General features: G+C 53.3%; 1 protein-coding gene across 1 annotated transcript in view; it reads left to right on the forward strand.

The window, feature by feature from the left end:
• The window catches only part of slc6a7 (solute carrier family 6 member 7), an 80814-nt gene extending 65680 nt beyond the window's left edge, over nt 1-15134 (forward strand). Inside the window, exons 11-15 of the mRNA XM_072576702.1 lie at nt 2755-2889; nt 9188-9287; nt 10525-10643; nt 13185-13358; nt 14400-15134. Of these exons, the coding sequence (XP_072432803.1) occupies nt 2755-2889; nt 9188-9287; nt 10525-10643; nt 13185-13358; nt 14400-14534 (663 nt within the window). The 3' untranslated portion in view covers nt 14535-15134. The remainder of the gene's footprint in view (nt 1-2754; nt 2890-9187; nt 9288-10524; nt 10644-13184; nt 13359-14399) is intronic.
• The last annotated feature ends 317 nt before the right edge of the window (nt 15135-15451 follow it).

Consider the following 15451-nt stretch of genomic DNA (forward strand, 5'->3'; position numbering starts at 1 on the left):
CAGGGCTCGGGGGGGGTCAGTGATGGGGGGGAGAGTGTACACAGGGCTGTGGGGGGGGGTCAGTGATGGGGGGGAGTGTACACAGGGCTCGGGGGGGGGTCAGTGATGAGGGGAGAGTGTACACAGGGCTGGGGGGAGGGGGGTCAGTGATGGGGGGGAGAGTGTACACAGGGCTGTGGGGTGGGGGGTCAGTGATGGGAGGAGAGTGTACACAGGGCTGGGGGTGGGGGGTCAGTGATGGGGGGGAGTGTACACAGGGCTCGGGGGGGGGGTCAGTGATGGGAGGAGAGTGTACACAGGGCTGGGGGGAGGGGTCAGTGATGAGGGGAGAGTGTACACAGGGCTGTGGGGGGGTCAGTGATGGGGGGGAGAGTGTACACAGGGCTCGGGGGGGGGGGTCAGTGATGGGGGGTGAGTGTACACAGGGCTCGGGGGGGGTCAGTGATGGGGGGAGAGTATACACAGAGCTGTGGGGGGGTCAGTGATGGGGGGAGAGTGTACACAGGGCTCGGGGGGGGGTCAGTGATGGGAGGAGAGTGTACACAGGGCTGGGGGGAGGGGTCAGTGATGAGGGGAGAGTGTACACAGGGCTGGGGGTGGGGGGTCAGTGATGGGAGGAGAGTGTACACAGGGCTGTGGGGGGGGGTCAGTGATGGGGGGAGAGTGTACACAGGGCTGTGGGGGGGTCAGTGATGGGGGGAGAGTGTACACAGGGCTCGGGGGGGGGGTCAGTGATGGGAGGAGAGTGTACACAGGGCTGGGGGGAGGGGTCAGTGATGAGGGGAGAGTGTACACAGGGCTGGGGGTGGGGGGTCAGTGATGGGAGGAGAGTGTACACAGGGCTGTGGGGGGGGGGGTCAGTGATGGGGGGAGAGTGTACACAGGGCTGTGGGGGGGTCAGTGATGGGGGGAGAGTGTACACAGGGCTGTGGGGGGTCAGTGATGGGGGGAGAGTGTACACAGGGCTCGGGGGGGGTCAGTGATGGGGGGTGAGTGTACACAGGGCTCGGGGGGGGTCAGTGATGAGGGGAGAGTGTACACAGGGCTAGGGGGGGTCAGTGATGGGGGGGAGAGTGTACACAGGGCTGTGGGGGGGTCAGTGATGGGGGGGAGTGTACACAGGGCTGGGGGGGGGTCAGTGATGAGGGGAGTGTACACAGGGCTGGGGGGGGGTCAGTGATGGGGGGAGAGTATATACAGGGCTGTGGGGGGTGTGTCGGTGTTGGGGGAGAGTGTACACAGGGCTGTGAGGGGGTCAGTGATGGGGGGAGAGTGTACACAGGGCTCGGGGGAGGGGTCAGTGATGAGGGGAGAGTGTACACAGGGCTCGGGGGGGGTCAGTGATGGGGGGAGAGTATACACAGAGCTGGGGGGGGGTCAATGTTGGGGAGAGTGTACACAGGGCTCTGGGGGGGTCAGTGATGGGGGGGAGAGTGTACACAGGGCTGTGGGGGGGTCAGTGATGGGGGGGAGTGTACACAGGGCTGTGAGGGGGTCAGTGATGGGGGGGAGAGTGTACACAGGGCTGTGAGGGGGTCAGTGATGGGGGGAGAGTGTACACAGGGCTCGGGGGAGGGGTCAGTGATGAGGGGAGAGTGTACACAGGGCTCGGGGGGGGTCAGTGATGGGGGGAGAGTATACACAGAGCTGGGGGGGGGTCAATGTTGGGGAGAGTGTACACAGGGCTCTGGGGGGGTCAGTGATGGGGGGGAGAGTGTACACAGGGCTGTGAGGGGGTCAGTGATGGGGGGAGAGTATATACAGGGCTGGGGGGGAGGGGTCAGTGATGAGGGGAGAGTGTACACAGGGCTCGGGGGGGGGTCAGTGATGGGGGGGAGTGTACACAGGGCTGTGGGGGGGTCAGTGATGGGGGGTGAGTGTACACAGGGCTGTGGGGGGGTCAGTGATGGGGGGGAGTGTACACAGGGCTCGGGGGGGGTCAGTGATGGGGGGTGAGTGTACACAGGGCTCGGGGGGGGTCAGTGATGGGGTTGAGTGTACACAGGGCTCGGGGGGGGTCAGTGATGGGGGGTGAGTGTACACAGGGCTGGGGGGGGTCAGTGATGGGGGGGAGTGTACACAGGGCTGTGGGGGGTGTCAGTGATGAGGGGAGAGTGTACACAGGGCTCGGGGGGGGTCAGTGATGGGGGGTGAGTGTACACAGGGCTCGGGGGGGGTCAGTGATGAGGGGAGAGTGTACACAGGGCTGTGGGGGGTGCGTCGGTGTTGGGGGAGAGTGTACACAGGGCTGTGGGGGGTGCGTCGGTGTTGGGGGAGAGTGTACACAGGGCTGGGGGTTGGGGGTCAGTGATGGGGGGAGAGTGTACACAGGGCTGGGGGTTGGGGGTCAGTGATGGGGGGAGAGTGTACACAGGGCTGGGGGTTGGGGGTCAGTGATGGGGGGAGTGGGTACACAGGGCTGTGGGTTGGGGGTCAGTGATGGGGGGAGTGGGTACACAGGGCTGTGGGTTGGGGGTCAGTGATGGGGGGAGTGGGTACACAGGGCTGTGGGTTGGGGGTCAGTGATGGGGGGAGTGGGTACACAGGGCTGTGGGTTGGGGGTCAGTGATGGGGGGAGTGGGTACACAGGGCTGTGGAGGGGGGGGGGGGTCAGTGATGGGGGGAGGATGTGTTTGCGTCTTCCCATTGGGAATGTTGATAAGGAAATCTGTCTGTTGCTGAGTGTTTAATATTGATGCGATGTCCTGGATGTTTCTGTCTGACTGTGGGTTGTTTATCTGGGTCTCTCTGCAGTTTGGTAACATGGAAGGAATCACCACAGCGTTCCTGGATGAGTTCCCAGTTTTACGAAGTGGGAAATGGAAGGTGTTGTTCCTGGCTGCAGTCTGTTTCATTTTCTATCTGCTGGGTCTGCTACTGATCACTGAGGTACAACACAAACTGATACCCCTCGCCCTCGCCCCCACCCTCACCCTCACCCCCGCCCCCCACCCCAGTCCCCGCCCTCACCCCAGTCCCCCGCCCCCGCCCTCACCCCCGCCCCCGCCCTCACCCCCGCCCTCACCCCCGCCCTCACCCCCGCCCTCACCCTCACCCCCGCCCCCGCCCTCACCCCCGCCCTCACCCTCGCCCCCGCCCTTGCCCCCGCCCTCACCCTCACCCTTGCCCCCGCCCTCACCCCCACCCTCACCCCCGCCCTCACCCTGTCCCCGCCCTCACCCTCACCCCTGTCCCCACCCCAGTCCCCGCCCTCACCCCTGTCCCCACCCTCACCTCCGTCCTCGCCCTCACCCCCATCCTCACCCCCGCCCCCGCCCCCGCCCTCATCCTCACCCTTGCCGTCGTCCTCGCCCCCATCCTCACCCCTGCTCCTGCCCTCACTCTTGCCCCCACCCTCACCCCCACCTTCACCCTCGCCCTCACCCCTGCCCTGCCCTCACCCTCACCCTCCCCCCTGCCCCTGCGCGCACTCACCCCCATCCACGCCCTCGCCCTCTACCCCTGCCCCCTCCCCCGTCCCCGTCCCCGCCCCCGCCCCCACCCTCACCCTCAGCTTCACCCCCACCCTCACAGGAACTGACCATCAACCCTGTTATGGGAACCAATCGTTCGTGTTGTTATTCTGACACGGGGTGTGGGTATCTCTGGCTAGTACAGCATTTACTGTCCATCCCTAATTGCCCCAGAGGGCAGTAACGAGTCACCCACATTGCTGTAGGTCTGGAGTCACATGGAGACCAATCCCAGTAAGGATGGTAGACTTCCTTCTCTACAGGACATTAGTGACCCAGATGGGCTGGTACGATTGGCAGTGGTCACCATCACTGAGACTAGGTTTCAACTCCAGATTTAACAAAGGGATATAAACCCCACCAGCTGCTCTGGAGGGAGTTCCAAAGCTAAATTTCTGAAGCATTAGCCTGGCCCACCCTGAAGAGTCCTGTGACATTCCTGTGACATTCCCGTGACATATCCATCTCCCGCTGCCGTACGGTTTTACCTGTGGTCTCTATGGTGGGGACAGCCCTCTGCTGGAGGGTAGGAGACAGCTGGCTATAAGGTGGATGAGGAGAAGGCTGTATTACCAAAGAACGAAGAACAATGAAAATTTACAGCCCAGGAACAGGCCCTTCAGCCCGCCAAGCCTGAGCCGATCCAAATCCACTGTTTACACCTGACGGTCAATCCCTAAGCATCTGTATCCCTCTGCTCCCCACTGACTCATGCATCGGTCCAGAAGCATTTTAATTGAATCTACCGTGCCTGCCTCTACCACCTCTGCTGGCAACGCATTCCAATTGCCCACCACCCTCTGTGTGAAGTACTTGCCGTGTGTATCTCCCTTAAACTTTTCACCTCTCACCTTGAAAGCATGATCTCTCATTATTGAATCCCTCACCCTGGGAAAAAGCTTATCTCTACCCACCCTGTCTGTACCCTTCCTGATTTTGTAAACCTCAATCAGGTCCCCCTCAATCTCCTTTTTTCTCATGAAAACAATCCTAACCTACTCAACCTCTCTTCATCGCTAACACCTTCCATACCAGGCAACATCCTCGTAAACCTTCTCTGCCCCCTCTCCAAAGCGGTAAAAACAATGACTGCAGATGCTGGAAACCAGATTCTGGATTAGTGGTGCTGGAAGAGCACAGCAGTTCAGGTAGAAATCCAGGTAACTGTGGGAATCGGTGAGTTTGTAAAACAGCTACCTGGATTACACCTCTTCCCACCCTATCTCCTGCAAAAATGCCATCCCGTATTCCCAATTTCTCCGCCTCCGCCGTATCTGCTCCCAGGAGGACCAGTTCCACCACAGAACACACCAGATGGCCTCCTTCTTTAGAGACCGCAATTTCCCTTCCCACATGGTTAAAGATGCCCTCCAACGCATCTCGTCCACATCCCGCACCTCCGCCCTCAGACCCCACCCCTCCAACCGTAACAAGGACAGAACGCCCCTGGTGCTCACCTTCCACCCTACCAACCTTCGCATAAACCAAATCATCCGCCGACATTTCCGCCACCTCCAAACAGACCCCACTACCAGGGGTATATTTCCCTCCCCACCCCTTTCCGCCTTCCACAAAGACCGTTCCCTCCGTGACTACCTGGTCAGGTCCACGCCCCTCTCTAACCCACCCTCCCATCCTGGCACTTTCCCCTGTCACCGTAGGAACTGTAAAACCTGTGCCCACACCTCCTCCCTCACCTCTATCCAAGGCCCTAAAGGAGCCTTCCACATCCATCAAAGTTTTACCTGCACATCCACTAATATCATTTATTGCATCCGTTGCTCCAGATGCGGTCTCCTCTACATTGGGAAGACTGGGCGCCTCCTAGCAGAGCGCTTTAGGGAACATCTCCGGGACACCCGCACCAATCAACCACACCGCCCTGTGGCCCAACATTTCAACTCCCCCTCCCACTCTGCCGAGGACATGGAGGTCCTGGGCCTCCTTCACCGCCGCTCCCTCACCACCAGACGCCTGGAGGAAGAACGCCTCATCTTCCACCTCGGAACACTTCAACCCCAGGGCATCAATGGGGACTTCAACAGCTTCCTCATTTCCCCTTCCCCCACCTCATCCTAGTTCCAAACTTCCAGCTCAGCACTGTCCCCATGACTTGTCCGGACTTGTCCGACCTGCCTATCTCCTTTTCCACCTATCCACTCCACCCTCTCCTCCCTGACCTATCACCTTCATCTCCTCCCCCACTCACCCATTGTACTCTATGCTACTTTCTCCCCACCCCCACCCTCCTCTATCTTATCTCTCCATGCTTCAGGCTCACTGCCTTTATTCCTGATGATGGGCTTTTGCCCGAAACGTCGATTTCGCTGCTCCTTGGATGCTGCCTGAACTGCTGTGCTCTTCCAGCACCACTAATCCAGAATCTCTTCAAAGCGTCCACATCCTTTTGGTAATGTGGTGACCAGAACTGTACACAGTATTCTAAATGCGGCCAAACCAATGTCTTGTATAATTTTAACATGACCTGCCAGCTCTTATACTCAATACCCCGTCCAGTGAAGGCAAGTATACCATATGCCTTCTTGACCACTCTATCCACGTGTGCAGCAACCTTCAGGGTGATAAAAACAATGACTGAAAATGCTGGAAACCAGATTCTGGATTTGTGGTGCTGGAAGAGCCCTTCATTAGGAAGTGAGCCTGAAGCATGGAGAGATAAGCTAGAGGAGGGTGGGGGTGGGGAGAAAGTAGCATAGAGTACAATGGGTGAGTGGGGGAGGGGATGAAGGTGATAGGTCAAGGAGGAGAGGGTGGAGTGGATAGGTGGAAAAGGAGATAGGCAGGTCGGACAAGTCTGGACAGGTCATGGGGACAGTTACTGAGCTGGAAGTTTGAAACTAGGATGAGGTGGGGGAAGGGGAAATGAGGAAACTGTTGAAGTCCACATTGATGCCCTGGGGTTGAAGTGTATCGAGGCAGAAGATGAGGCGTTCTTCCTCCAGGCGTCTGGTGGTGAGGGAGCGGCGGTGAAGGAGGCCCAGGACCTCCATGTCCTCGGCAGAGTGGGAGGGGGAGTTGAAATGTTGGGCCACGGGGCGGTGTGGTTGATTGGTGCGGGTGTCCCGGAGATGTTCCCTAAAGCGCTCTGCTAGGATACAATGGATACAATGGACTTGCACTCCCTGATCTCTCTGCCCATCAACCTTTCCCAAGGCTCTTCAGTTCACTGTATAATTTGCTCTAGAATTAGTCTTGCCTAAATGCATCACCTCACATTTGTCTGGATTGATCTCCATCTGCCACTTCTCTGCCTAACTCTCCAGTCTATCTATATCCTCCTGTATTCTTTGACAGTTCCCTATGCTTTCTGCTACTCCACCAATCTTCGTGTCACCTACAAACTTACTGATCAGACCAACAATACCCTCTTCCAGATCATTGATGTATATCACAAACAACAGTGGCCCCAGCACTGACCCCTGTGGGACACCACTGGGCACCTTTCTCCATTTCGAGAAACTCCCTTCAACTACTCGGTCTCCTGTTGCTCAACCAGTTCTTTATCCATCCAGCGAGAGCATCCTGCACACCATGTGATTTCACTTTCTCCATTAGTTTACCATGGGGAACCTTATCAAACGCTTTACTAAAGTCCATGTATATGACATCTACAGCCCTTCCTTCATCTATCAACTTGGTCACTTCCTCCAAGAACTCTATTAAGTTGATAATGCACGATCTCCACCCCACAAAACCATGTTGTCTATCTCTGATACTGAAATGGTTTGTTGGTTTAGATTAGTAAAGGAGTACCAGTGATAGGTATTATGTATTTAAGGGAGAAAGTGGGGACTGCAGATGCTGGAGATCAGAGCTGAAAATGTGTTGCTGGAAAAGCGCAGCAGGTCAGGCAGCATCCAAGGAGCAGGAGAATCGACGTTTCGGGCATAAGCCCTTCTTCAGGAATGAGGAAGGTATGCCAAGCAGGCTAAGATAAAAGGTAGGGAGGAGGGTCTTGCTTGGCACACCTTCCTCATTCCCAAAGAAGGGCTGATGCCCAAAAGATCGATTCTCCTGCTCCTTGGATGCTGCCTGACCTGCTGCGCTTTTCCAGCAACACATTTTTCAGATTATGTATTTAAGGACTGGAATCATATTAAGACCACGGGAATGGTCAGTTAGCTCAGTTAGCTGGATGGCAGATTTGTAATGCAGAGTGACACCAAAAGCATGGGTCAGTTCCTGCTGGAACCAGCTGAGGGCACCATGAGGGGGCGATGAGGGTCTCTCCTTTTCAACCTTCACCTGAGAGGTGGTGACCCTCAGGTTGGACACCCTCTGGTGACCTATAGTCCTCTGGGACTATGGTGCATTTTACAGGACTCTTTTGGTGAAGTGGTAGTGTCCCTATCTCTGAGACAGGAATCCCAGGTGTTAGCCCCACCTGCTCCAGGGCTGTGTGATAACTTACCTGACCTGGTGATTAGAAACTATTTATAAAGACCATCAGCTATCCCGACTCATCGTTTTGGCTAAGTCATTGTTTTAATCAGTCAACCTCAGAGATCTGCAGTCAGGGCCAAATGGTTAAAGCCATGGGGTGGAAATCTGGTGAGCTTTCCCAGTATTGAATCCTGAGGATTATATTTCTGCTCATTCCTGACTGGAGGGTATGGCTGTGCAGTGGTACTGTCTCTGCCTCTGGCCCAGAACATTCAAATCCCACCAGCTCCAGAGATGCATCCTAATATGTCTGATTGAGGAATTATTTCAGAAGATTGTCACCTGGGGCATCAGGAAAATAGTTGGGGGGGGGGGGCGCTGTCTCCTGGCAACAAAGAAAAGAATTAGTCATAGAGATGTACAACATGGAAACAGACCCTTTGGTCCAACCTGTCCATGCCGACCAGATATCCCAACCCAATCTTGTCCCAATTGCCAGCACCCGGCCCAAATCCCTCCAAACCCTTCCTTTTCATATACCCATCCAGATGCCTCTTAAATGTTGTAATTGTACCAGCCTCCACCACTTCCTCTGGCAGCTCATTCCATACACGTACCACCCTCTGTGTGAAAAGGTTGCCCCTTAGGTCTCTTTTATATCTTTTCCCTCTCACCCTAAACCTATGCCCCTCTTGTTCTGGACTCCCACACCCCAGGGAAGAGACTTTATCTATTTATTCTATCCATACCCCTCATAATTTTATAAACCTCTTTAAGGTCACCCCTCAGCCTCCGACGCTCCAGGGAAACCAGCCCCAAAATTGTGTTGTGTTCTGTACTTCACCATCTGGGTTGGAGCGATTGGATGATTAGGAATACAGGGTTAAACACTACCTCGTGATCATTCAGAACATGAACAGCAGTCAGTCTGGAAATAAGAATAACCTTTCAGGTCCGCAGGAGTCATCATTAAACGGCAGCAGGAAAATACGGTTTATACTCAACAAACCTGCCTTTGGATAAAAAATGGTCAGTTCCAACAACAATCTAATAAAAGCCACATCCCATTCAGACCCCAGTGTGTTGTGTGGAGGGTATAGTGAGGCATTTGTGAGGGACACTGGATAATTATTTGAACAGAAATGGTGTGCAATTAAATGGAGGTGAAACACTGAATTGGCACGAGGTACTGATGTTTGTTCGAAGGGCCGGTGCAATTACAATGGGCCGAATAGCCTCCATCTGCGGTAACAATTCTGTATTTGTCCACACCCGGTCAATCAGCTGTAACCATTGCTGTTTCCATACAGGGTGGCATCTATTGGTTCACTCTCATCGATGCATTCAGCACCAGTTTCGGGCTCATCATCATCACTCTCTTCATGTGCCTGGGGATCGCATTCTTCTACGGTAATCTCTCCCCAATCCTCACCAGCACGATTGCAGCGGTTCAGGGAACACTGAGCACCAAATCAGCTCTTTAAACCAATCATGCTTGTTCACAATTCAGTGTAGCCATGAGTTGAAGGAGAGGAGGGAACAAAGAAACTTGTCGTGATTTGTGATGGACTGCTTGTGGAGAAATGGGAATCTTTGGATCGGTGAAATACAACAGAAATCTCTGGAAGAGGAATATTTGCAGGGAAGTATAAGGGAGTGAGATTAAAAGATCAACCAAAGAGCAAGGATGGGAGTGATGGGCAGAGTGACCATCTTCTGTGTTGTATAATTCCTTATGGAGTCCAAGCTCTGCAGGAAGCAACGTCGATCAAATTGCATTTATTCAGAATCTTCAGAACAGGAACACTCAAGGAGCACTCAAAAGAAATGCTGAACACATGAGGGAATACTAGGTCAGGGATTTAGACAGAGAGGCACATTATAAGGAGTGTCTTACAGAGGGAGTTGTGGGGGAATGTCAGAGAGATGTAGGGGTGGGCCCCGGTCACAGAAGACATGGCCATCGAGGGTGGAGAGATTCAAATCCAGTGCTGAAGAGGATTTGGGAATGGGAGAAGGTGAGGCACTGGGAGGAGCAAGGGAGCTGAGTATGACGATGGAAATTTGAGACATTGCTGGACAGAGACCCTGTGTGGGTCAGTGAACAGAGTGTGGCTGCTGGTGAACCTCAGGTATATTTAGACAGTGAGCTAACGGTGTTTATGCTGACATCATGTACAGAGGCTGGAGGATATCAGTCAGTGTAGAGTGTACAGTGTCTGGCCCTGACTGTCGAGGGGCAGTCCTTGGCACAGACACAGACACAGACACAAACACAGACACAGACACCACTGAGGCAGAATGCTGTGGGGTCAGTTCCCCTCCGGCTCTGTGCCAGCACTCTGAGTGCCCGTGCTGATGGAGTGTCACACTGAGGGGACAGGGAGGCTGTGTGAGATTGAGGCCCTGGTTCCCCCTCAGGTGGGGGATATAATATCACAGTGGGCCCAATATTAACCCTCAAATGAAAACCAGTAATTTATCCAGCCTTTTATCACCACCGCACTGTTTGGGACTTGGCTGTTATGTTCACTATGTAACCAGACTGAGGAAGGACTTTACCCCTTTGGGAAATACTGAACTGATGAGAAATGTGAGAGAAATATCTGGTTATCTCTTTCCTGACCCTGCTATCTCTCCCCCACAGGTGTTAACCAATTCTGTAATGACATTATTGACATGATCCGTCTTTGTCCACCCTGGTGCAGCAAGCTGTTACTCTATTTCAAGGCCTGTTGGGCCCTCTTTACACCCCTGCTACTCCTGGTAAGTCTGCGCATCCATTCGCTTGTTCAAATGAATCATTCCCTTTCTCCCCGTCCTGGACACCTCCGTTTCTAAAAACCTTGATGATGTGCAGTTCTAACTGCACCAGACCCTGGTCTCCAGCTTCAGGGATTAACTGTTCACGGTCTGCAAACCTGACCAGCCCCTCTCTCAAGCACATCTGCTGTCACAACCCCATTTGGAGTACTGTGTCCAGTTTTGGTCCCCACACCTCAGGAAGGACATACTGGCATTGGAACGTGTCCAGCGGAGATTCACACGGATGATCCCTGGAATGGTAGGTCTAACATACGAGGAACGGCTGAGGATCCTGGGATTGTATTCATTGGAGTTTAGAAGATTAAGGGGAGATCTAATAGAGACGTACAAGATAATACATGGCTTGGAAAGGGTGGATGCTAGGAAATTGTTTCCGTTAGGTGAGGAGACTAGGACCCATGGACACAGCTTTAGAATTAGAGGGGGTAAATTCAGAACAGAAATGTGGAGACATTTCTTCAGCCAGAGAGTGGTGGGCCTGTGGAATTCATTGCCGCAGAGTGTAGTGGAGGCCGGGACGCTAAATGTCTTCAAGGCCGAGATTGATAGATTCTTGTTGTCTCGGGGAATTAAGGGCTACGGGGAGAATGCGGGTAAGTGGAGCTGAAATGCCCATCAGCCATGATTGAATGGCGGAGTGGACTCGATGGGCCGAATGGCCTTACTTCCGCTCCTATGTCTTATGGTCTTATGGACAACCCGGCAATGTGTAGGGAACCAATATGATTCTCCCCACCCGTCTGCGTGACCCCCACAGTCTGAAGCGCAGTAATGTCACAGCCCAGGTACCAGCCTCACAAACCAGTGGGGAGTGAGTTGCATATCTACGGATCTTTTGAAGGCAGTAGGTCAGGGAGATAAGGTGATAAAGAAGACAAGTGGGATAGTCAAGGCATTGAACACAAGAGCATGGAGGCTACTGTGGAGCTGTCTAAGTTGGGTCACAGCTGAAGCACTGTGTGTACGTCTGGTCACCACACTGTAGGAAGGATCTGATTGGGTGGGGTGGGAAGAGGAACTTCCTTCACTATGATGTTGCCTGGGCCGGAGAGAGTGCACCGACTAGGATTGTCCTCCTTGGAGCAGAGGGGACTGAGACAGGATATGACTCAGATGAAATAATGAGGGACATAAAAAGGGGAGACAGGATGAAACTCTCCCCCCTTGATGGAAGAATCAGTGACCGGGGGGGCACGGATTGAAGGGCAGAAGCAGGAGGTTTCAGGGGGATGTAAGGAATTGCTTTATCCCCCAGAGGGTGGTGGGAATCTGCCTGTAAGCGTTGGAGAGGCAGAAACCCTCAAACATTGTATTTCGATGGATACCAAGGCATTGAAGACCAAATGTGCTGGTAAATGGAATTAGAATAGTTAGTGGTTGTTCTTGACCAGCACAGACTTAATGGGCTGAAGGGCCTTTTTCTGCAGTGCAGATCTCTCTGACTCTATGGAGGGAAACCTGTCCTGTTAGTGAGGGGTTAATGACCCGGGGGCACCATTTTAAGGTAAGGTATAGGAAGGAGGTTTCCAGGAGGGGAAAAGGAATTCACCCAGAATGGGGCACCCTGAAAGGTAGAGACAGGAACCATCAACATATCTAAGAACTATTTTGGTAAACATCTGAAACACCAAAGTAAACAAGCCTAGTGTTGGACAATGGGATTAAAATGGTGGATGTTTGATGACCAGCATGGGCACGACGGGGCTGAAGGGCCTTTTCCATGTTGTAAAATGTCTGTGACTCATTTGTTCAAATCTCCATGAAATTCAATTCGACACAGTCAGAAGAACATCCTGGTGGAACCCAAACCAGTTCACTGAAGACCATAATCGATCTGGTCACTAGGTCACAGTCTGAGGAACACAGAGTGCCAGGGACAGACACGCAACAGGCTGCCATTCACACCTCTGCATTTCCTGCTATCCCCATTAACGCAGCAGCATTGAGAGCTGATCAAACATTGCACAGGAACTCCCTCCCTCAGATTTCTGTTTGACATATTCTCAAAACGGGGGAATGTGAGGCCTACAGATGCTGGAGATCAGAGTCCAGAGTGTGGTGCTGGAAAAGCACAGCAGGGGGTCAGGCAGCATCTGAACAGCAGGAGAATCAACATTTGGGCAAAAGCCCTTTATCAGGAATGGGGTCTTTTGCCTGAAACATTGATGTTCCTGCTCCCCGGATGCTGCCTGACCTGCTGTGCTTTTCCAGCCCCACTCTGATCCTGATAACACCCAACGTGCAAGTTCTTGCTTGACCTATTTTCCAGCCAGTCGAGATGGTGCTGCCTTTAGTTTACGGTCAGAAACGTTTCCTCTTCTGCCCCTTTCTGATTCTTTTGCCAATTTCCTTGGTCTGTGTTCGTTCTGGTTCATGACCACCAAATGAAACTGTCGCTCCTTATTTATCAATGGTGTGTAGTGGAATGCTCTGTGTTGTATCACATCCCCTCTGTTATATATATTCCCTTCTCTTTTACAGTTCATCCTGATGTATGTATTTATTGAGATGTACAATACGCCCCTGCACTATGGTTCCTATGAGTTCCCACTGTGGGGGAAGGCACTAGGAGTCTGCCTGGGGGTCCTCTGCTGTATACAGATCCCATTCTGGGCTGTGGCTGCTATATTGAAGGAATCTGGAACATGGCGAGATGTAAGAACCTGCTCTCATTGCTACATGTGCCTTTTGTTGAGTTTAAACAGGGTAACTATCAATCCTCACAGTGCCAGGGACCTGGGTTCGATTCCCGTCTCAGGGTGACTGTCGGTGTGGAGTTTGCACATTTTCCCCGTGTCTGCGTGGGCTTCCTCCCATAGTCCAAAGGTGGATTGGCCTGGGGAAACGCAGGGTTACAGGGACAGGGTAGCAGGATGGGGCTGGGTGGGATTTTGGTAGGATTAGTATGCACTCAATGGGCTGAATGGCCTGCTTCCACACTGTAGGGATTCTAAACAGCCAGTGCTCCTATCAGAAAGGAAGGATACATGGGATATTTGTGGAGTGTTTTATCATTTTCAAGTAGCCCGTGTGTCTGTATCCAGTCTGCCATTGACAGATGTAATGATCTGTCATCTACTTCAACTGCCACCTGGTCTCTCCTGACGTGGTGAGATGGAAGATCAAATCATCTCTTTCTTGAAAAGAGGTGGGCCAGGTCACTGGGAAGTGTGTTACACTCGTTCCCAGGGGATTTTAATTTCCATCCAACTGCACCTTGGCTTAATGTCCCAACAGAAAGAGAACCCCCTCAGCACTGACTCTGCAGTCCAGGACCCAAGGACGGTCACTAGGCCTAAAACGTTTACTCTGTTTCTCTCTCCCCAGATGCTGAGTTTCTCCAGCAATTTCTGTGTTGGTTTCAGTCAAAGTTGTTTGTGTCAGTGTTCTGTCCTGCTGTTTGCGCGGGAGGCCCTAACACATTTACAACACCAGCATGATATGCAATAGCAGCAGGGACACACCATTTGGCCTTCAACACCCTCCTACCCCTCAGTACCATCCATGCTGAGGCTTTGCCTCAGCCCCACCTTTCTTCCTACTCCCCTTATCTCTCGATTCCACCAAGACACAGTCCAAGGTGTGTCATTGTGTAAATAGCAGAGAGTGAGACAGCGAGAGGCCTGATGCTGGTGGTGATGGTGACAGTGGGACAGGAACTAGCTGACAGTGTTATCTTTTTGTGTTCATTTCCAGCGGTTTAGGAAAGCCATCCGACCCCTGAACTCCTGGAAGGTGACAGGGGGTGAGCGGACATTCACAGAACAGACAGTCGATGTGCCTTTCTCAGTGACACTGACTCAACATGACTTCAACGAGGTTCAAGCCTGAACCTTAAGAAGGCTGGGCCAGGGGGCAGTGACTGGACTCGAACCCATGGAGCGCGAGGATTCGGTGGAGGGCATGGGGGTTTCTGCTGCGGGTCAGCCACTCGGAGACAAGAGGAGATGGACTCTATGCTGACCAGGGGCCTAGCCCAGCCCGGTTACATGTCTGAGGAGAGGGCACTGCACAATACCGGGTGCCATGGTGCTGATATTCCCCAGACAGAATGTACCCAGACTGAGAGTTAACACTGGCTCCCCCCAAATCCAACACACTGTCTTCCGCACCCGAAATCCTTGCTTCCAGGAAATCCTTGTCTCCCCCAGGATAATAGCCCCTCACCACACGTTGTGCCCCACAGGAGGATCCAATGGGATTGTTTGGAATGTTCCAGCCTAGGTCACCCTTACAGGACCATGACGCCAGTTCAGTGGTTGACCTGCCCCAGGCCTGACTCACCACCATGTTGGACCTGTAATCCCAACCCAGTGATGAACAGACAATAAGCAACCACCCCTCTCCCAAAGGCACAGAATGTGGTAATATCAGGAAGGCAGCAACTAATCTGCGCAGAGGACAATGCAGCCGAATAAATGATGGAATGTCTGTTTGTGCAGTGATGTTCATTGATTCAGGAATGGATTCCACATGTCAGAGAGAATCTCCAACTGTCCTTTTTCTCCTGTCAGCAGCCATTTCACATCCACCTGAGAGAACAGACACAGCCATGTGACGCAAAAAGATGGAACCTTCAACATGCTATCAGCACTGACTCTCTGACAGAGCCCACTCCCTCAGCACTGACCTTCTGACAGTGCCCACTCCCATAGCACTGACCCTCTGACAGTGCCCACTCCCACAGCACTGACCCTCTGACAGTGCCCACTCCCATAGCACTGACCCTCTGACAGTGCCCACTCCCA

This window comes from Chiloscyllium punctatum, chromosome 9 (assembly GCF_047496795.1).
Source record: "Chiloscyllium punctatum isolate Juve2018m chromosome 9, sChiPun1.3, whole genome shotgun sequence".
NCBI lineage: Eukaryota > Metazoa > Chordata > Chondrichthyes > Orectolobiformes > Hemiscylliidae > Chiloscyllium > Chiloscyllium punctatum.